Here is a 22,742-nt window from a genome sequence, read left to right on the forward strand (position 1 = left end):
ATCAAAGAGGCTTCCTATACTACCTTATCCTTCCTCTGATAGAGTATTGTAATACAGTATGGGATCCTTACGGGATAGGATTGGCGGAGGACATCGAAAAAGTCAAAAGAAGGGCAGCTCTTTTTGTACTATCGCGAAATAAGGGGACAGAGTGTCACGGATATGGTTGAGATTTGGGGTGTCAATAATTAAAACAAAGGCGTTTTTCCAGAATGGAAGGTAGGAGACGAGGTACTGGCAGAATTGAAGCCGTGAGCAGAGGTCCTGAGTCGTACTTGGGTAGCTCAGTCGGTAGAGCACTTGCCCGCGAAAAGCAAAGATTTTAATCTGCCAGGAAGTTTCAAAGGCGTTTCTCGTTGCTGCGAGACCTTTTAACGAAATTCCAATCACCAACTTTTTCCTCGCAAGGAAAGATTTAAGTGTTCGTTTTTCCTTCACACTATTTGAGTGTGTAATGATAGAGAAATAGTTTGAAGGTGATTCGTTGAAACCTCTTCCAGGCAATTAAGTGTGAACTACAGAGTAGTCATGTAGATGTAAACATGAAATAGTTATGTATTAGAACCTTAAAGGCATCCAGTAAACGTAAAACTAATGTTTCTGAGGTAAATATGAGACTTACTTTACAGATGGGCTATATGTAATGTTCTGCAATGTCAAAAGATGAAACAGTAAACAATTCAGGTTTTTTTTTCTATTGCGAATAATACTTTTTTATTTTCACTTAACGGCTCACTATATTTATGATTTTATAATATAGCAACGTCTGAATAATTTATCAAAGAGCGTCTATTATAAGAAACACAAGTCCTCACAGCCACATAAAAACGCACACCGAGCGTAAATATTTGACGCGGGCACACTGTTCAAAGAGCTTGTTTCGCGAGTCTCACTGGCAGCGACATGGTTGCAGCCAGTTCTGCTCGGAAGTTCACCACACTGCCGCTATCCGGCACGAAGGTGGACGAGCACACCTGGCCGCGCAGGTCACGTGGTTGCCATGGCAACGCTGGTGGCAGCCAGTAGCAGCAACAGCGCCTCCCACGGGGCCACGGCGCCAGAGCCTCCAGCCGGAGGCAGCGTGTTCTCCAGGTCACGCATGCGCCCCTCGCGCCGCTGCGCGGCACCTTCCGCCTCCAGTGAGTTGTCCAGGTCCAGCATAGGCTGTGATGGCCTCGCGCCCGCCTCCCCCAGGCCGTACGGAGACTGCTCCGCCGTGCGCAGGTAGAACGAGCCGAACGTCCTGCGGGCATACAGTGCTGATGCTAAAAATGTTGCTCATTTGCCTTACTACATGCAATTACCTAGCTGTTGGGTGGGAACAAGAGTGAGCGGAAGGATAATAAGTCGCGATATGTGAGGACCCCATTAATATCGACAAACAAACAATACTTCCATCCTCCCCGACCATCAAATATTTCGTAGACGTCATCCTTCCCAAGATGAAGATGACACAAAATTCTTTACCGATATCCATTCTTCCTTGCTTACCTTCTCTCAGATGAATCCTTGCTCCACTCCTCTTCAAATAACTAGAATATTGTAACGTGTCCTAAATATCCCACATATTTGCGACTCAATACCTAACGACGTATTACAAATCCAAATTCAGGTTCAGGAAACAATTGGTGCAGTTGGCTCTAAGCACTATGGGTCTTAACATCTGAGGTCATCAGTCCACTAAGAACTACTTAAACCTAACTAACCTAAGGACATCACACAATCAATGCCCGAGGCAGGATTCGAACCTGCGACCTTAGCAGCAGCGCGGTTCTGGACTGAAGCGCCTAGAACCGCTCGGCTACAGCGGTTGGCAGGAATCACCAAGCAAAATAGCTGGATTCGCATACTGGAAGGCTATGGATCATTCATATTTTTTTTTCTTTTTCTGTGGTTTCCAGCCGGCCGCTGTGACCGAGAGGTTATAGGCGCTTTAGTCCGGAACCGCGCTGCTGCTACGGTCGGAGGTTAGAATCCTGCCCCGGGCATGGATGCGTGTGATGTCCTTAGGTTAGTTAAGTCTAAGTAGTTCTAAGTCCAAGGGATTGATGACCTCAGGTCCCACAGTGCTCAGAGCCATTTTAACCATTTTGTGGTTTCCATTATGTCGCTTAAGGCGACCACCAAGGAGGTTCCAACCAAAAGGATAGAGTCGATTTTTGTCTATGCTGCTTTTGCCCACACTAACTGCTGCTCTATCTCTGACGTTCAAGTCGTGGAGGGGCAGTTTTGTCTTCTTATTCTTTGCTTCCGTTCCTGGAGCATTGTGGCCTATATGTTGCATAGCGACTACGCGATAGTATTGAACAAATGCCTCACCTTCTGCTTTCTCATTTCTTATTACAGAGTTACGTTTCATTATTTTGAGGAAATTAAATCGCTGTTAATATAAGGGGCGATCAGAAAGTTTTCGTTTGAGAGCGTTGCTGCAGCGCGTATGCAACGTAGCGCGATGTCGATACTGTTATATAAGCACCGCTACGTATAGAAATGATTAGTGTGGCATTCGTGACTATACGATGTGCGTGCGGTAAATGCGGAAACGTGAACTACGGCGACGTTATTACCGAATGCAACCAAACAGGACCAACGTGCTGTTATTCTTTTCCTGGCTGGCAAAGGGCAAACACGACAGACGTCCATCGGAGAACGAAGAATGTGTATGGGACAACATGTCTGTTGACAAACACTGTTGCGGAATTGTACACCGAGGGGTTCTGCTGTTTCGTGATAACGGACATACTCATATCACAAATGTCGTAACGCAGAAGATTCTCTAACTCAATTGGGAGACACTCGAGCACGTACCCTACAGTTCTGATCTCTCCCCATGCGATTGTGTCCCCATCGGTATCAAAAAAGACCTTGAACGGCCGACGATTCCTGTCGGACGAGGATGTGCAGCAGGCAGTTACGGACTTTTTCACACAGCAGGACGCTGTGTCTTACTAGACGCGTATCTTCAAGTTTGTCCGTTGGTAGGATGATTGCCTCAATGTTCATGGCGATTTTGCCTGACTGGCACACGGATTTTGGACGGTACGGCCTTCGAACAGAATCTTTTTGATCGTCCTTTATAATAATAAGAAATAAAAGACTACACCTAAATGTGATTCAAAAAGATCAGGCTACTTCTAAGTTGACGAAATGAAACTATTTATTTGTTAACGTATTTCTGTATCAAATTGCGATAGTAACCATAGCAAAGAGCTCCGGATCTGATATATCTCAGACATACACAAAACGTTACGTAGAGAAGGCATGATTTCGCTAACGCACTTGTCGGAATTGATTAGGCTATTCGGTACATGGAAAAAAAGCTTCTTTACAGACTGTTCTATAGTGTTCTTGGCGCATGTACACCTTCCGTGGAGTGGAAAGCTCGCGGAACCACTCTGTGGCAGGAAAACCCCAGGGAGAGGTCTGCCGGCCAATAAATCGGGATAGCGCAGACGTCAGAAAGCAGTTCTATAAATTTACAAACCATTAAGGTTTCAGAGAACTTTTTACTTGTTGCGTTCTTCAGTCCGAAGACTGGTTTGATGCAACTCTCCATGCTACTCTATCCTGTGCAAGTCTCCGAATAACAACTGCAACTATAACCTAAGTCCTTTTGATCCAACTTTCTGTATACAGCTCTTGGTCTCCCTCTACAATTACTCCCTCCACCCTACCTCCTGCAAATACTGCAGTGATGACTCTTTGATGTCTCAGAATGTGTCCTACCGACCGATTTCACTTTTTATTCAAGTTGTTCCCCAATTTTTTTTCATCCCAACTCTAGTCAATATTTCCTGATTAGTTTCATTATCTATCCATCTAATCTTCATCAATCTGCCGTAGCTTCTTTTCTCTCCTTTTCTAAACTTCTTGTCGTCCATGTTTCACTTCCACACAAGGCTACACTTCAACCAAATATATTTCCGGTATTAACAAATTTCTGTTCTTCAGCAGCGCTTTTCTTGCCATTACATCCTCTCTACTTCGGCTATCACGAGCTATTTTGGTGCCGAAATTTTAAAATCATCTACTACTTTTAATGCCCCAGTTCCTAATCGAATTTCCTCGGCGTCGCCTAATATAATGCGACTACAGTGTATCAATCTTATCTTTCGTTTTTTGATGTTCATCTCTTATACTTCTTTCAAGACACTTTCTGTTCCTCTCAACTGTTCTTTCAAGCCCTTTGCTGTCTCTGACGTAAATAAACATTAGCAATCCGCAGCATTTGCGGTCAGCAATTAGCTGAAACAAATAATGTTGATCACATGACTGTCTGTAGAATGTAGCAAGAGAACTTGCTGTATCCATGCCATGAATAGCGTGTGCAGACACTATCAACAACTGATTTTCTTGCACAAGTACACTTCTCCGACTACTTCATTCAACAATGAACGTTTCGCTTAGGAAAATGTTTCATGTGGTGCTGATACATTGTGTTTCTGTTTGTTACACACAAATAATATGTTAAGAGCCTTGTAAAATGAGCTCTAACATGAAAATAAAGTGTTTCTGGGCCCAGGGCCATCAAACATATTTTCATCCTCTACGTTTTACGAGTGTTTCCTGATAATTTGGCCATACCCTACAGGCTTGCCATCTGAACTGGTGAAATCCGCACAGCTGCTTCTGTTTTCTCCAAGAGCCTCTTCAATTTTACTATACGCAGTATCTATCTATCCCCTAGTTATACATTTTCCTATAGCTTTGTAACTCTCTTCTAGCCATTCCTGCTTAGCGATTTTGAACTTTATATGAATCTCATGTTTTAGACAACTTTACTCCTTTTGCCTCCTTCATTTCCTGCATTTTTATATATTCTCCTTTCATCAATTAAAGACAGCATCGCCTATGATAAGAATATCTATTAGGGCTTGTCTTTTTACATAGTTGATCCTCTATTGCCTTCACTATTTCATTTCTCAATGGTGCCCATTCGTCTTCTAGTGTATTCCTTTTTCTAGTTTCCGTCAGTGATTGCCTTCTCTCGTGGTTCTTAAGCCAAGTTCTTACGACGATTAAATTATGCTCTGTGCGAAATTCTACCAAGCGGCTTGCTCTTTCACTCCCTTCCTCCTCTCCAGATTCACCCTCTATTTTCCCTTCTCCATTTTTCTAATATCGAATTCCAGTAACGAATCAAAATTAAACTTTGCTCTCTCTAAACGACTTGAATAATTTCTTACATCTCATACTACGTTTTTCCAATTCTTTCATTATCTGCTCTGCTAGCTGCCATACAAACTTGTACTACTGTGATGCGCATTTGCTTCGTGTTAGAACAACAATAATGCATTCATTATGCTCTTCGATGAAATATGGCCCTTGGCGAAACGGGGTATTTGTGTACCTCATTTACTTACATAAAGATAGCCGTACAACACGTGCAACCGCAACGGAGGGATACCTCTGCAGAAGTCAGACAAACGTGTGGTTCTTGAGGAGGAGCAGCAAGTTTTTCAGTAGTTGCAGGGGCTACAGTATGGATGACTGAGTGATCTGGCCTTGTAACATCAACCAATATGGCAGTACTGTGTCGTTACTGCAAGCGGCTGAAAGCAAGGGTAAACTACAGTCGTTATTTTTCACGACGGCATGCAGCTCAACTGTGTGCTTAAATGGTGATGGCATCTACTTGAGTCAAATATTCTGGAGGTAAAATATCCTCCATTCTGACCTTCGGTTGCACTATTCCAGAGGATGTCGCCATCATAAAAACAAAACTGCCTTTCTACGGGTCGGAGCGTGGAATGTGAGATCCTTAATCGGGTTTGTGGGCTGCAAAATGTAAATAAGGAAATTGGGAGTTTGAAGTTAGATCTAGGAGGAATTGTTGAAGTTCGGTGATATGAGGAAGATGAATTTCGGTCAGTTGATTACATAGTTATAAGTGCCAACAGCAAATAATGGTAATCCAGGAGCAGGTCTAATAATAAATAAAGGAACAATAATGCTGGTAGCGTAACTCTGAGAAATATATTTATCACAAAATAAAGAAGATAACACTGACTGAGGCTTAATTCGATAAATTCCAATTTAATAACAAATATCCGTTCACTCCTTTAAAAATTTGAGTCTGGCAGATGTAGTTTACGTCACGGAATCGCACGTAACGTGTCATGCAATGTATATGCATTCAAAGAGTTTACAGAAGAAGACAAATTGTATGCATCTATTCCTTTTCCTCACATTAAGGAAATATTTATTACAAAAGGAAGCGCTATATCGATAGTGAGTGCAAGTGCAAATGGTCATTAAACTAAACAGCAACGTCTTAAAGAAGTATAAACCATAAAGGTCACTGTAGAACGGAAAATCAATTAATTACAGTACAATACCAACACTAGTGTTAACTTAATATTTGCCTAAGAAGTAGCATCGGACTCAAAAGCAGTTTTCCAGACAACCAAAATGTCACTTAACTCTTGAAAATGGTTGATTACATGATGATTAGTACTAGTTTACTACCTTTTTGAACTCCAGAAAAGGAAAAATACTAAACTTTCGTTCATTTGTCTAACAGATGAAGATGATTTAAGTATTAAGTTCTAGATTTACAGGTGTTTCTATAATGAAGGTATGATGTTCTAGGGACAAAGGAGAGGCAAGTGAACAAATTTCATGAAGGTAACCGGGGTCCGACTCGAAAATTATAAGCAAAACCGAAAATTACTCCAATTTACCATTGGTTTGCTGACGATGATTGAAATTCAAGTTGCCGCATTACTTCAGTAACTGTATTCGTCTGTGTAACGTGAAAAAGGTGCTACACTAGCTACAGTTGTTCAGTATGTTTACTTACTGACATGGCATCGTCACATACAGTTCTCTTGTATTCGGTAAAACACCGCGTTGCTGGTCGAACATCATCGTATGTTCATGGTTCTGGATTCACCAGTGGATGTCTTTGATGTGTGCAGAGATGAACAGCAAAACGACGTTTACAATATAAAGTTATCTGGAGCAAATTGTATGTATTCAGGTATCAAAGAATATAGTATAGTACCGACCAACTGAAAGAGGCGGTGCTGTTGTTTAGACACTGACTTCATCTTCGGGACTATAGAGTTTGCTCTGTCTGGACATACTCATTTAGGTTTTCCGTGGTTTACCTCATTTATTTCAGGCAAGTCCCAAGATGGCTCCTTCATCGAGGCCATGGTCGACTGCCTGTCCTCATAAAACAATACTTGCTGCATATATTTTGTGTGTATTTGTGTTTTGGAGGTATTTATTTACGTTGAGCTATGATGATAAATCCTACATCATTGTAAGATGAACCATGTATAAATAAATAAATACATTGCTAGATTTCTTGTCAGAAAATTATTTCCTCGTCTCGTAAAGACATAATAAATCAATTATTAAATCGTACAGCAAAACCTCTTTTCCTGACGAGGGCTCCTTACGTGAAACTGAAAATTTTTCTTCTTCCATCATTTCTGAACGTTCGTACCATCACGTGTATCAGATATGGCTTTTCTTACCACCTCAAGCTACTACATTTATTGGCTGCAAGTTGTATAAAAAACTACAAAAACACAACACCCAGTCATCACGAAGCCAATAAATGTTATGGATCAAAGTTGTAAACGGAGAATTAAGGAAATGTAGAAGAGAGCGGAAATGAAAGTAAGTTTTAATATTCACTCTGTGTAGAGGTAATTATAAATGTAGTATTATCGCGGATTAGACAAAAATGGCTTCGGCTGAGGAACTACATGACCTTACGTTGCGGCGATTTCCGGGAAGAACGGTAGCCTCGAGTCAGGATCACCTGACAGAAGTTTGAAACCTATTCCTCCCAAAATCATGAGGATAAGAGCAAGTCCACTGTGCAACAACGAGAGACGAGATATCAGTGAGTGACGAAAGGAAAAAAGAGTATCACACACAGGAAATGACAACAGCTTAGGAAACTACTCTTTTACTCTTTCTGGAATGTGAAGTTGTTGCAGCAGCAGTTTAAGAAAATTTAATTTTCAAATATATTAGTTTGTTAATTCAAGAATGCACAAGAACCACGGGGTAACAATAAGACAGGAAGACCAAGAACGAAGCGCTCGGATTAAAAAGGGTGTAATACAGGGATGTAGTCTTTCGCCCCTACTGTTCAGTCTATACATCGAAGAAGCAATGACGCAATTATATCAAGGACAAGATTCGCTGATGATATTGTTATTCTCAGTGAAAGTGAAGAAGAATTACAGGATGTGTTGAACGGAATGAAGTTTAATGAGTGCAGAATATGGATTCAGAATAAATCAAAGAAAGAGAAAAGTAATGAGAAGTAGCAGAAATGAGAACAGCGAGAAACTTGCTACCAGAATCAGATATCACAACGAAGACGATGTCAAGGAATTCTGCTACCTAGGAAGCAAAATAACTGATGATGGCTGGAGAAAACGGGACATAAAAGGAGAATGCGACTGGGAAAAAGGGCGTTCCTTGTCAATAGAAGTCTGCAGACACAGGTCTCAACTTGAGGAGGAAATTTTTGATAACGTACGTTTGGAGTACAGTATTGCATGGTAGAGTAACAAGGACTGTTCAGAAAACCAGAAAAAAGAGAATCTAAGCATCTGAGATGTGATGCCACAGAAGAATGTCGAAAATTTGGTGGACTGCTAAGGTAAGGAATGAGGAGGTTCTCTGAAGAATCGGTGAGGAAAGTAATATATGGAAACCATGGACAATAATGAGGGATAGGATGATAGGCCATCTGTTAATGCGTCAGGAGATAAGCACCATGGTACCAGAGGGAGCTGTAGAGGTTAAAAACTGTAGAGGAACACAGAGATCGGAGGCGTCCAGCTAACAATCGACGACTTACGTTGTAAATGCTACTCTGAGATGACAAGACTAGCACAGGAGAGGAATTCGCAGCACGACACATCAAACCAATAAGAAAACAGATGATTAAAAAAATAAATAAATAAATAAAAATAAAAATGCAAGAAATTCAAGTTTATATTTTTACAAATACTGGTGTCCACACGAAGTAAACAGCACTGTATGACTCACGAGTAGTTCTGGAAGAGCCCCAGCGCGATTCCGTCCTGCCCCTCGCAGCGTCCGCTGGAGAAGTCATCCCAGGAGGTGCAGCGAGAGCCCACGAAAGCGCCCGGCCGGCGCACCGCCTCCGCCAGGTACGAGGGCGCCATCATGTGCGAGCACACCACTGCAACACACCGAGCTGCTAGCCACAAGTGTCCAAGCCGTCCGCACACTAGATTCTTACCAGGAGCAATATTTCGCATAATTACTGACCGAAATTAAGAATTTAAAATGCTGCCGTAATCTACACATTAACAGGTATAATCTTACGTTAAGGTTTCAACACAGTACCGCAAGTATAAAAATTGCAAACTGTGTACATATTTTGAAGCAGTGCAACTCATGGCGCACAAATTACCCAGACTATATTCATCCAGTTTCTTCATAACGAGAGCACTCGGCAACTGCCAACAACGTTCACCCATAATTTCAAACCTTTTCGAAACTTTTTCTCATTGGCACACCTCGACTAAATAAAGAAAAAAAAATTAAGTTTATCGCTTGCTACATTTCCGCTCTTCATGCAGTACAATTACAGTATCAGGCATGATGTTTTAATTTATTACTTCTTTACTACCAACGGTATTTGGAACGCATTTTTCAGACAGGATAAGCACAGATAACTGAATTTATCTGCAAAATTATATCATTGTAAGACCCGTAGCTCAGGAGATAGGACGTCATAAGCATTGAAATGCGTGAGAAACTAGATTTTCTTAAAACGGAGGTACTAAAGTAGTCGGCTTGTGCATGCCCATTATACAGGTCGAGGCACCTAAGAAATGTCGTCTCCATATATCCAGAACGAGTCCCGATATCGAGTTGTGGATTTCGTTAAGTTATAACGTACAGAGTGGGAAACTGTAATTTTTAAGTTTTGTAGCTGCAGATTAATGAGAGCGGCGTAGATTTTTATAATGCGACTGTATACCTTTTTCTGCACTGGAAGAGCCTGCGAATTGGACTTCAGAGAAATGGCATGAGTCATCTGTGTTGAACAATAAAAAGAGAATAGCTGCGCTACCCACTGCCCTACTTAAAACTACTGTCGAATGACGTTAGCAGTGTGTTCGGGAATTCGTGTGGGTTTCGGCCAGTGCAAAGAAAGAATCCGTGATGGGACATTGCCGAGCGCAGACGTGTATTTTCTGAGCAAACCACGATAATAGTTGTAGAGCATAAATGACTTCCACGGATTACTTTTAGTGTAGAGGAGAGCGAAGTGCTTTGTAGCATTTTGGGAGAATGTCAGTAGGTCTTAAAGATCGTGGGCTTTCAGGTTAGATTACCGGTTGGGTCGGAGATTTTCAGCTTTGGGGACCGACTGTTCGTATCGCCCTAATTATTTGAAACGTCCCCTTTGAACAGTTACAAACGACTGTGCTTAAACTGACACACAATATTTTGTTAGCGCAACGCAATCTGACTTTCAATAATCCCTACAAAAGAATGGGCCCTGACTAACAGTAAACTATACCTTTCACAAATCACGTACCTCACAAAAATCTTCGCTACTCAAGCTACTGCAATTCAGCGAGCGCCACTACTGCCAGCTAAATAAAAGATTCAAACTACTGAAGGCACTAACTACTGATAGGGATAGTTAGCAAATGAAAGATATGAATAGAGAACAAACAATGTATTTACCTTGATATCATCATATATAAATATAGCAGTTCATGAAAAATTACAAAACTCCGCCATCTCTCTCCCCACATCCACCACTGCTGGCGGCTCACCTCCAACTGCGCAACGCTACGCGCTGTTCACAGCCAGCTGCCTAACACTACAATGGCGAGTATTACAACAATGCAAAGCAGCCACAGACTGCACACAGCACAGCCAGTGATTTTCATACAGAGGTGGCGTTACCAATAAAAAAACCTAAACAGCCTACTTACATAGCCCCCATGCTCCCCACAAAAAAATTTTACAAATTGGATTGGGCAGTGGCCAATACAGATTTGAAAAAAAAAATTTATAATTACAACAACAAAGAAATCAAATGCACACACTTATTGATACAATGTTGGTCAAAAGCTAAAAATTTCTCACAGTCCATAAAGACAGTCCAGATTGTTCATCACAGTAAAAATGCAGAGTTTTTCTCAAAGTCTGAGCAGTAAAAGAAAATGCACACAGAAGTAGTGGATTTCCATGCAGTCTTGAAGAAGTAGTGTTGTCCTTCCAACGGAAAGACAGTGCTGACTCTTGACATGCATACAGGTAATGGGCCACAACAGAGCAAACCCACAGCAATCATTCGACGTTTTGAAGAATATTGGTAGGTAGGTCGTCACAGAGTAGACCCACTGTAGTCCTGGTAGAGAGTATGGTATTGGTGGGCCACCAGAGGTGCAGACCCACTGCAGTCCTTGTAGAAATAATGGTATTGATGGATCATCAAAGATGTAGACCCACTGTAGTCCTTGAAGAGATGGCCAGCAGCCATCTGTTGTGACTGTGCAGGTGCACAATCACCACTGAAGAGTCTTGCGGATAATGTAGCAAGTCCATAAACCACCACTAGTGCACTCACAAAGTTTTTAGAATTGTCCTTAGAACCAGCAATGCTGTTATCCAGTCCCTTGCTGAATCATTAACACATGTGCAAACACTATCAGTCCCTACTTCTCACATATTGTCCATATACTATGACCAACAGAAACGTGTGCAGTGAAATGTAACTTACAAGTTAATAATATGATGAACTGGTGACAATTACAATTTTATAAGAATACAATTACAAAGGTACAAAATACATCATTAAAAACATAATAATACAGATAACATTTGTAGTACAGGCTTTACAAAAGAATCGAAATAACATATACATCAGTGTTACAGGAATTATAAGTACCTACATAAAGATCAGAATAGCTTTGGAAACAACAACTTCACACATGAGCATTAAAACAGAACAGAATTAATAATGTCTAACATCTTTACAAAGTAAATAACATATTATTAATGCAAATTATATTTGAGGATAACAGTATTCCTCATCATAGTTCATGTAGCTGAGTATGAGAAAAATTCTACAACATAAGTCTTATGAGGTAAACATATAAAGACAGGAAGAACATATATACACAAGGGTACCCAAACACATAGTGGGATAACACAAAAGGAAAGGACAGTGTTTGTTTCATTGCAGTATTTTGCAAACAAAATTCTTTGCTTCTTGGAGATCTCCCTTCATTCATCATTATTCCCAAAAGTCCTATCTAAGCCTGCCTTCTGTTTTTTGTTCACATCCTCTGTCAAAAATAGTTTTTCTCCCTGCTTTCTGTATTCTGTTCACATCCTCTGTCAATAATAGTTTTTCTCCACTGTACAGTATCCTTTTTATTTTGCCAGACCATTTTCTGATAGCTTCTCAATGCATTTCTTATAAATTTATAATAGTTAGTTTCTTATATAGTCTACTCCTCTTAAGCTAACTTAAATCTACTGAGCTCAGATGCTAAACTAAGGGACGAGGCAATGCAGCAGCACATAACAAATTAACACAAACAGCAATGCAAAAAAAAATGGAAAATTGCAAAGCAAGCTACAGTAAATATAAATTACCAAGCAATGCAACATTACAACTAATATGAGCCAATGTGCAGTAACAAGAAAAATAAGTCTGTAGTAAAACTAGCTTAACAGAGTAACACAATTTAAAATTCAGTAGCACTATGCGTGGCAAACAGCAGCAGCAAATATAAAAAATATATAACTTCTATCTATACATGACAAAGCTCAAGCAGAAAAGATATTACAGTAAAAACAACAATGCAGATAAGGGATGTGTATATTCACATCTTAATGTCTATGTAAATTAAAGTGGTGCACCACAACAACTTATTGTAAAAAAAATATTACCATGTACTTGAAAAGAAAATTATGTGTCCAGTTACTGTTACTAGTCCCTTCTTATTGTTCTTTCCTTTCCAAGTGCTCCTTTTTTAAAGAATGTGGATTACAAAATTATTATTTAATAGATCTGTTGACAGAAAGTGTTCACATTAGCAAATGCATTTTATTTTATAAACGCAATGCTGCAACACAGCTGGAAACCAGATATCAAGTGAAATAAGCAACTACGAAAAGCAAAGCATAAAAATATCATTCAATAGTCATGTGACATTTCATAAATTAGTAGAAATTCTCTCAACTCTCGTAGAAAGACGCTTGTCGTAATCAGGTGTGCAGATGTAAAAATATTTCTCGTCATTTCATTAGGCATTTCAGTAAATATCATAAATTACGAGCTCCACAGTATGCTTTCGACAAGGAAATGTCAATAGCGAGGATAATGGCCTCCCCTTTTTTTTTTTCTACCTGTGCTTCCGGAAAGGCACACCCTAATGTCTTGTTCTCCAGGTGTCTGACACAGCGGTGTGCCGACGACGCATGTGCAGGTGGTCACTTAACTTTCTTACGGAAATATTTACGACAGCAGTTTCCGCTACAGTGACAGTCTCATATAAAATATTTCACAGGTCAAGAATTTGCGTTGCAAATGTGTAGAAACAAAATGCTATTGATATAACAGTGTCCAAAAAATTTTCGCTGGCATTGTGATACATTCACGCATTTACACACATTTCATAACTCTTAAAGTACGATTCTTGGTTTCCAACATCCTGTTCCACAAATCAGAGTCCCTAACCACTACTCATTATTCCTTACCTCATTACACATATACATATTCGTATTCATCAACACATAATAACTACATAGCATAATAAGATTCCTCATATAACATCAGCTTATTGAGCATAAACATACCTCAACAGCATAATACACATCATCGTCGTAAAAATAACATCATTACACCTCAGTCAAATCTCAAAAACGTCGTAGCTTTTTGCAATAATGTCAAAACCTAAAAAAAATTCTCTGCTCATTTCAAGAGTGTCATCTACCTCAAACGTACTTTAAAATCATGCTCCCTTACCAAATACATCATTCAAAGCTCTCATAGTATCACAATGGTTCCAAAAAAATATGAACAGTTTACAAAGTACAGACAAAATACAATTTCATAAGTATGAAATTATCCAACTGTGTAATTACGTAAACATCTGTCGCTAATGTAGTAAAAAGAATGTTTGTTTCTCTGTCAAATAATCAGATAGTTGTGTAATTCTGTGTTAGAGAAATATGGTACCGATGTGTAAAGTTGTATAAGCAAATACCATATTAGCTAGGGTTCCTTGTGGTTGCCACACACATGGTACACAAAGTAATCGTGTACCCCCCTGAGGATTAATGTAATTATACCCTCAGGTGTTACAGATTACAACAATGGAATGAAATGTATTACGGAAAACCTTTGTATCATTGTCCTTCAAATATCTTTAAAAATAAATGATTTAAGTACAAAATAAATCACTCAAACACATGTACTGTAGCGCTAAATGTGCGTCTTGCTGTAAGATAATCTCTGTGAAAGTGTCGTAATTATTGTCCTCTGAAAGCTAAGTTCTGCAGAAGCCAATGTACTTACCTCATGATAAACAAAAGTGAAATGCTTTATGTATAGATATCGTAGTTATTGCGCTTATTGCCATGATGAAGAAAGTACTGTGCTGTAACGTATTGTTGTGCTACGGAAAAGGCAGCCTCATTCTAGCTATACCACAAAAGTTACTACTAAAACATGTTTTACTTTCCAGAATAAAACAGAAAAACTGTGCAGATATAAAACAGAAACACCACAAAAGCAACATTGTATATTGTCACTCATTAGTAGCGTCGTGATAAAATCGAGTAGCTGTCACATAAACTAACCACTGTGTCATCTGGTATCTCACAGAAAGTACTTTAAATCCAGAATATATTTTCAAGTAAACCAAAATGTTGCATTAAAATCTCATTAGCAGTACTGGTAAATGTTCTAAGTATGTGAGCCTTATAGTCGTTACGTAATCGTGCAACTAACAAGCAAGAATGTACAAATACAACACTGTGTCGTCTGTTCACTATAACAATGCATTCGTAATTTCTGTTTAAAAACGTTCCCTAGGTTCTAGACTGGATATTTAACTTCAAACATTGTTGTATGTTAACAGTTTCTTAAGTCTGACACAGCATACTAGTAATGTAAAGTGAAAAGTTATATGGCAAAGACAAAGTTAAAAAGCAGATTATCTTTCAATAAACGGTTTTACATGTGAAATGTGGTGTAAACCTTTACTCTTCCTAGTACGCAGAGTTTCAACTTCAACGCAATTATCATGTGGTATACGTCGGATTCTGTAAGGTCCATTGTAAACTAGAAAGAATTTGTGACTCAAGTGTTTCTTCTTATGTGACAATGAATGAGCTTTAATGAGAACTTTCTGACCAATATACAATTTCTTTGCATTTGCTTTACCGTGTAGTTTTCTCCTTTTGTCTGCTGCAGATTTTATATTTTTAAGAGCCAAATCAATTATGTCTTTGTGTCGAAGTTTACGTGTATTTGGGAAAGGTACAAGCTCTCTGATTCTGTTCGGTGGTTCTTCATTCTTTAGTACAAGAGTAGGTGGTAAAGCAGTGGAATCATGAGGCATTTCATTCAGCACATTTTGAAATAAGTGTAAATATCTGTCCCAATGCTGATGCTTTCTGTGACAATAAAGTCTGCAAAGCTTATTGATTTCTTTCATAATCCGTTCAGACAGGTTACAATGTGGTGAGTACAATGAAATAAAAACAGGTTTGATTTTATGATTCCGAAGCATGCGTGACCAAATAGCAGATCTGAATTGAGGTCCGTTATCTGAAATGACTTCGCTAACGTGTCCAACTTCACGTAAGAAATTTTTAACAAAGGCGTTGGATACAGATCGTCCAGCGGCTTTACGTAACGGAGTGAAAGAAATAAATTTTGAAGTAAGTTCAACAGCGACTAAAACGTACGAAAATCCATTAGATGTTCCGACAAGCGGTCCCAAGAGATCAACAGCAGCAAATTCTTTTAATTTAGAAGGAATAATAGGAAATAACGGAGCACGATGTGAGACAGTAGATGGTTTCGCCTTTTGACAAAGTTTACAAATAGACAAGATTCTTCGAATTCTCTTTTCCATATTGTTAAAATAACAAGTCGTTCGAAGAATATGATAACATTTTCGTGGACCAAAATGTGCGTACCTGAAATGAATGTACCAAATGAGCTTATTAACAAAATCGTCTGGAATGCAAAGTACCCATAGCTTGTCATCAACAGTGCAGCGTTTGAAGAGTATGTTGTTTCTAACCAGATAATAATGCCAAATCTGTGTGTGTGTCTTTTCATGCCATTTGCTCTTGATGTCTTTCCAAATCGGATCTTTATCTTGTTCATGAGCAATGTCCTTTAAAGATGTGGTGATGAAGTTTTCAAAGGCGACTTTCGGAATGTAAAGAATACTGAAATTTTTCTCGAGGTTGCCTTCTGTGTTACTTTTCTCAAGCCCAGCCGGTGCGCGTGACAGTGCGTCCGCAACAATGTTCTGCTTGCCGGGAATGTAGACTATTGTGAAGCGGAATTCTTGCAGAAACAATGCCCAACGTTTTAACCTGTCATGATTTAATTTTGAAGACATAAGAAATTGTAATGCACGATGATCACTGTATACTTTTACGTGCTTACCAGAAAGAAAGAAACGGAATTTGTTAAATGCCCAAACGATAGCCAAAGCTTCTAATTCAGTAACGGAATAATTTTTTTCAGATTTTGTTAGCACTCGGCTAGCAAAAGCAATGGTTTTCTGAACGGTAGTGTCATTTTCTATGGCTTCTTGAAATAAATGGGCACCAAGACCGACTTTAGAAGAATCCGTGCTAAGGCAGAAATCTTGTGACAGATCTGGATGAGCTAGTATTGGCGCGTTAAGTGGCGATTCTTTCAAAGAATTGAATTCCAACTGTGCTTGTTCGTCCCAGTTCCAAATAGTATTTTTTCCAGTGAGAGAACAAAGTTTTGGTGTAACAAGAATTTGCATATTCAGAAAACGACGGTAAAAATTTACGAGACCTAGAAAACTGCGGACTTGTCTTTTTGTAGATGGAACTGGAATGGCTCTGATTGCTTCTAACTTTTCGGGATCCGGCTGAATGCCTTCAGAAGAAATAATATGTCCCAAAAACTTCACTTTTGTCCTACCGAATTCAGACTTTTCCAAGTTAACTGTAATTCCAGATTCTACAAAAATATGTAACACGCTGTTGAGGATGCGATTGTGTTGTTCCCATGAGGCTTCTGCTATCAGAATATCGTCTACATATAAGGTGATGTGACGTTTTAAGAATTCAGGTAATATGGAATTTAGCCCGCGAATGAATGCTGTTGAAGAAATGTTCAAACCAAAAGAAAGTTTCCGAAACTGATAACAAACGCCGAAACAAAGGAAAGCTGTGTATTTTCTACATTCTGGATGAAGTTCGATCTGATAAAAGCTGGATCTGAGATCAATGGAAGACAACACTTTTACACCATTAAAATTTTGAAGAAGTTCTTCCATCGTCTGCGGCCTGTCTGTTTCAGGAATAATGATAGTATTGATTTGTCTCGAATCTAAGACAAGCCTGATCGATCCATTTTTCTTCTCAACAACATGTAACGGATTGTTGTATGAGCTTACTGCAGGCTCAATAATGCCCTCGTCAAGCATACATTGTATTTCTGTTCTAACACGGTCCCTATAATGTGCTGGAATTACGTATGGTCTAACACAAAATTTAGTATGCTCACGAATACGAAATTGGTATTGAAATCCCTTGATTGTACCTGTTTTGTGAGTAAAAACTGTGGAATGTGCTTGTAAAATCTCAAAAAGGTCCTGCCTATCAGTGTCATTACAATTCTCAATTGTTTGAATTTTATTCTGAATTAACTTATTAGTGTCAAATGCGCCGTCGATATCATCCCTGTCAGTACTTGCAGAATGATTGTTAGCGTCAAGTTCCGTCGAAAATTCCGAACTGTTGTCTAACAGGAGGTAAAGCCGATTAATTTCTTCGTCATGGTTTGAGAGCCAATCTTCAAATTTCAAAGCTACTGACTTACCTTCTTTTTCTAAAGTTATTTCAGCATCGTGAAAGTTTAAGATTGCTTTGTATTCGTTCAAAAAGTCTACTCCCAGTATAATTTCCGTCGACAGTAATGGAACAATAAGAAAGTTCATAGAGAAGCTGTGGCTTTGACAAAAGAATTCTAAGTTGGTTTGTTGGTGTACATCTACACTTTTTCCAAAGATTGCACCTTGTAATTTAATCTTACGTAACGGAAGTGTGGGGCAATCGTTCGATTTGTTGCATTTGCTAAAGGCTGTTTCACTGATTACTGAAATGGGACTGCCAGAGTCAAGTACTGCCATAAATTTTACGTCATTTACTGTAATGTGATTCACAGGATATGCAATGTTGTTATGTTTTACGTCGTGTTCTTGGAGTAAGATGTCCCTAATGTCTTCCATTTTTACGTAATTACTAGCTACGGCAGCTGCGTCGTCAGTTTCATAAGTACGTTTTGTGGCAGCCAGCGGTGTGAGTCATTGCCTATGGTCTCTTTGCTGGCGCGCGTCGTTATTGGGATTTGGAGACCTAACTTCTACAAATTCACCGTGACGAGAAGGCCCTGCTCTGTTTGAATCCCGCCAGTTCTGATGCAATTCAGGTCTGTTGTTACGATCACATCGTCTGTCGTCATGTCGGTAGTTCCTGTAGTTTCTTTCTTGTCGGTTAAGTGGTGGAGAATTTCTCCCTGAATCGTAACTGCGCGCTGGACCGTTGCGTCTAAAGCTATTCTGTCTCCCGTAATAATAATTACTTTGGTTCCCATATTGTCTGTTTCTCTGATTGTCTCTGTGATAGTCACTACCGCGGAGAGGTGATCTTTCCCTGTAATTATTACTACTCTGCCAACGGTTGTCGTATGGGTGGTGTTTATTTTGGTCACGATTTGCGTTGTAAGAATAGACCTGTCGTGTCCAGTTATTGTTTCTGTCGTCACGGAATTGTGACGGAAGTGACCTGTAGTGATTGTTTTCCTGTTTTCGCATCCCGCGACTGTCTGTTCTTGTTCTTGTAACAGTCCCTGAAAAGCCTCAATGTCTTCTTTGCAACGTCCTGCTAAAATAATATGTCGTAAATGTTCAGGCAATTTGAGTAAGCAAATACGGATGAGTTCTGAGGGGCTGTATGGGTTTGACAGGTACTGATTCTTGTGCAACATGTCTTCAAAATATTTCACAAGACTGGAGAATTCAGATTGTTCGAAATGTTTCATCATTATGATGCCATGTTTTACTCAGTCTTGTGTGGCTTGAGACCAATATGCTGAGAGGAAGGCATGGTAAAATTCTCCTTCACTGTGGCAATCGTGAATGACCGATCGCATTCTTACAGCTGGTTCATTCTCTAAGTAGCCACACATAAATTCTAATCTGTGTTCTAACGACCAGTTGGGAGGAAAACAATGAGAGAATTAATGGAGCCATGCTTGTGGATGAATGTCGTTGCCAGAATTCTTAAATGTTTTGAATTTACGTGTAGTAATGAACAGCTTATAGTCAAAATCGTCATGTCGGCGAGTCGCATGTCGGTCATTGTTACTTCGTTTCGACGGTTCCATCTCAAAATCCAATGCGCCTTGCCAATTTCTTTCATAATTTCCGAAGTGTCCTGTGTTATTATTTTGTGGTTGTTCCGTATTTCTATGTCCCTCTTCCCGTATTGGAGCGCGAGTGTCCTCTGAAATATGTAATTCTTGTATTACCTGCATCAACTGATCTTGTACTTCCCGGATTTCTCTTTTGTACTGTGTATTGATTTGATTTTGATTTTGTTTGAATTTTCTTATTTGTTCATACTCTTCTGTGTCAGTGAAGGCTACGGGTCTTGTGTCATTCAGATCATCATCTACCTTTGTAGATAAGTTAGTGACCTGATCCGAAAGTTCGGCTACTTTCTCCGATAGTGTACTTATTTCCTCCATTTGTCTTTCTGAACCAATTTTCAGGGTATCTACTGTGTCCTTTAAGTTTTCCTGAGTTCTTGCAAGTTGCGTAACCGAATCGGTAGATGCAACTGAGTCAATTTTAGCTTGCAAGGTCTCATGATTTTCATGAACAATAGTTTGCAGTTCTTTTATGGCTGCTTCGTGATTGTGTAATACATTTTCATGACGTGAAAAAATAGGTTGGAAATTCTCACAAATTTGTGTTTTTACGTCATTACAGACCTTTTGACATTTCGATTCGATGTTATGTAACTCAGTGGTTAAATCTTCACGTGTTTGTTCAAGTGTAGTGTCTAACTTTTGAAGATTTTGTTCCATTGTGTCTAACTTTTTGAGATTTTGTTCCACTGTGTCTAACTTTTTGAGATTTTGTTCCACTGTGTCTAACTGTTGCTGTGTTTGTCTCTGGTGTTGTTCCATTGTGTCTAACTTTTCAAGCTTTTGTCCCATTTGTTGCATTAATTGTAATAACAATGCACTGGTGTCTGAAAGATGTTCCTCAGTGCTTTTCGGCAGTGAAGTTGCACCGGCAACATTCACATTTTGACAAGCAGAAAATGTTTCTTGACTCATTTGAGAAAACGGTGAGAACCCAAAACCTAAGTCTACAGTATTTGCAATATTGTGTTCTGTCATTCCCGATTCCTGAGGCGAGCTGTTGCCGATCGATCGATCGATAATGCTTCCCTGTTCACTAATTGTTTCACTGCCTACGCCATTGTTTGCCGCCCGCTCAATTTCCCTATGCACAATTACCAAATTACTACTTTGAACATTAGTTAATTCATTACTCTGCGGCGCTAACACACTGCTTTCGTCTTCACTGTCATTTCTCAGTTTACTTTGGAGCCTAGTATTACGTTTTTCACACGCCATAATTGTCACAATATTTCACACGATAACACAGAAAAGCTCAATTTGAAGAGCAAAAATAGGGGAACACATTAACATAGCACTGAAAATAATGTTTAGTTAATTGCAAGCACAGCTGCGAAAAACTTGCTGCAAATCTACATGCATGCCACAACTGTTTTACTGTACAACAATGAAAGACTGCAACTACAAAGGAGATTCTCTCTACAATTACGCGCTAGCAATAAACAAAATCTACACTAATTACACAAACTACAAGAAAAAATCAGAAGATTCCAGTGAGGTATCCTCGGCTAAGGGTCGACATATGAAACGTCCCCTTTGAACAGTTACAAACGACTGCGCTTAAACTGACACACAATATTTTGTTAGCGCAACGCAATCTGACTTTCAATAATCCCTACAAAAGAATGGGCCCTGACTAACAGTAAACTATACCTTTCACAAATCACGTACCTCACAAAAATCTTCGCTACTCAAGCTACTGCAATTCAGCGAGCGCCACTACTGCCAGCTAAATAAAAGATTCAAACTACTGAAGGCACTAACTACTGATAGGGATAGTTAGCAAATGAAAGATATGAATAGAGAACAAACATCCCCACATCCACCACTGCTGGCGGCTCACCTCCAACTGCGCAACGCTACGCGCTGTTCACAGCCAGCTGCCTAACACTACAATGGCGAGTATTACAACAATGCAAAGCAGCCACAGGCTGCACACAGCACAGCCAGTGATTTTCATACAGAGGTGGCGTTACCAATAAAAAAACCTAAACAGCCTACTTACATATTTCATCTCACGTTCATCACAAAGACGCGCAAGACGCCGAAGTGGCGTCAGTAGTAAGGCTTGCACCTGACAGCCGAACGACCCCAGATGGAATATCCCAGCCATATCGAGCACTCTTTTTTCTTAAATAAGAACAATCAACTGTTTGTACTGGCTCTGACGTGACCTCCCTAACTCTGCGTTACCTCTTACCATAAGCTTTCCCCGTTTTATGCCCTCGTTAAAAACCCGAAAACAATAAATATCTTAAAAATTATGTCTGATTAGAAGAAATTCTACAGAATATAACTGTCTTGTTTCTCAATATAATATATTACTGAAATAAAGTGCACTTTGTGCAGAGCTATTGCGGAAGTATCTGACAGCTGTAAAAGAATAAAATGTAATTTGTTACTGATTTTGTAATCTCTCTGATTAACAATATTTTTAATTCAGTGCGTTGTTTTTTCGGCAACTCTCTAGACACAATATCCTAATTAAATTCTTTTTTTTCAGATTCTGCGTTGCAGAGAACTTGGTAAGTTGGCACCGAAAGTTTTTCACTTGAAGAACGACTTGTCTAATGGAAAACGTTAAATTAATATTCGATGAACAACGAAGTATAATTCCTTTCCTCTATATTTATGGGCCACAAGTATTCCATGAGTGTTGTGTTGGTTACTAATGAAATGCAATAGCCGATTACAAATGACACAACAATGAGCTTTCCAACTAACTGAATCTAAGCGGAGGTCATTTATGTGAGAAAAGTATATACACTACGTTCAAAGAGCAATGCACTTTTGAAAAAACTTTTTCATTCATAAATGGAAATTTTTCAAAGTTGCCTGTGGCCTTTCTATTTTTTGAATTTTTATGTAGAAATTGTCACAAGTGGTTCATGGTTCCTTTTTCTCGTCTGCCAAAACGCAGCATTTTCAATATTCAGAATAGGTGTTATTACTAATCGTTGCTAGGACATGTATTTTCTAAGTCAATTAAAGTAGAGTGTGTGTATCTGCTTACCTTTGGTCTCCAACTATTCAGGAATCGTACTAC

The 22,742-nt window shown here is 39.3% G+C and overlaps 2 protein-coding genes across 2 annotated transcripts in view; one reads left to right on the plus strand and one right to left on the minus strand.

Annotated features, from left to right (window-relative positions):
• The window catches only part of LOC126475150 (GTP-binding protein Di-Ras1), a 1,323,975-nt gene that overhangs the window by 164,438 nt on the left and 1,136,795 nt on the right, over positions 1–22,742 (plus strand). Inside the window, exon 2 of the mRNA XM_050102765.1 lies at positions 22,200–22,221. The gene's annotated coding sequence lies outside the window, so the exon portion shown is untranslated. The remainder of the gene's footprint in view (positions 1–22,199; positions 22,222–22,742) is intronic.
• LOC126475149 (pancreatic lipase-related protein 2-like) overlaps positions 706–22,742 on the minus strand; it is a 429,898-nt gene continuing 407,861 nt past the window's right edge. Inside the window, exons 6-7 of the mRNA XM_050102764.1 lie at positions 9,025–9,181; positions 706–1,243 (exon numbers count right to left, since the gene is read on the minus strand). Of these exons, the coding sequence (XP_049958721.1) occupies positions 988–1,243; positions 9,025–9,181 (413 nt within the window). The 3' untranslated portion in view covers positions 706–987. The remainder of the gene's footprint in view (positions 1,244–9,024; positions 9,182–22,742) is intronic.

Source organism: Schistocerca serialis, chromosome 4 (genome assembly GCF_023864345.2).
Source record: "Schistocerca serialis cubense isolate TAMUIC-IGC-003099 chromosome 4, iqSchSeri2.2, whole genome shotgun sequence".
NCBI lineage: Eukaryota > Metazoa > Arthropoda > Insecta > Orthoptera > Acrididae > Schistocerca > Schistocerca serialis.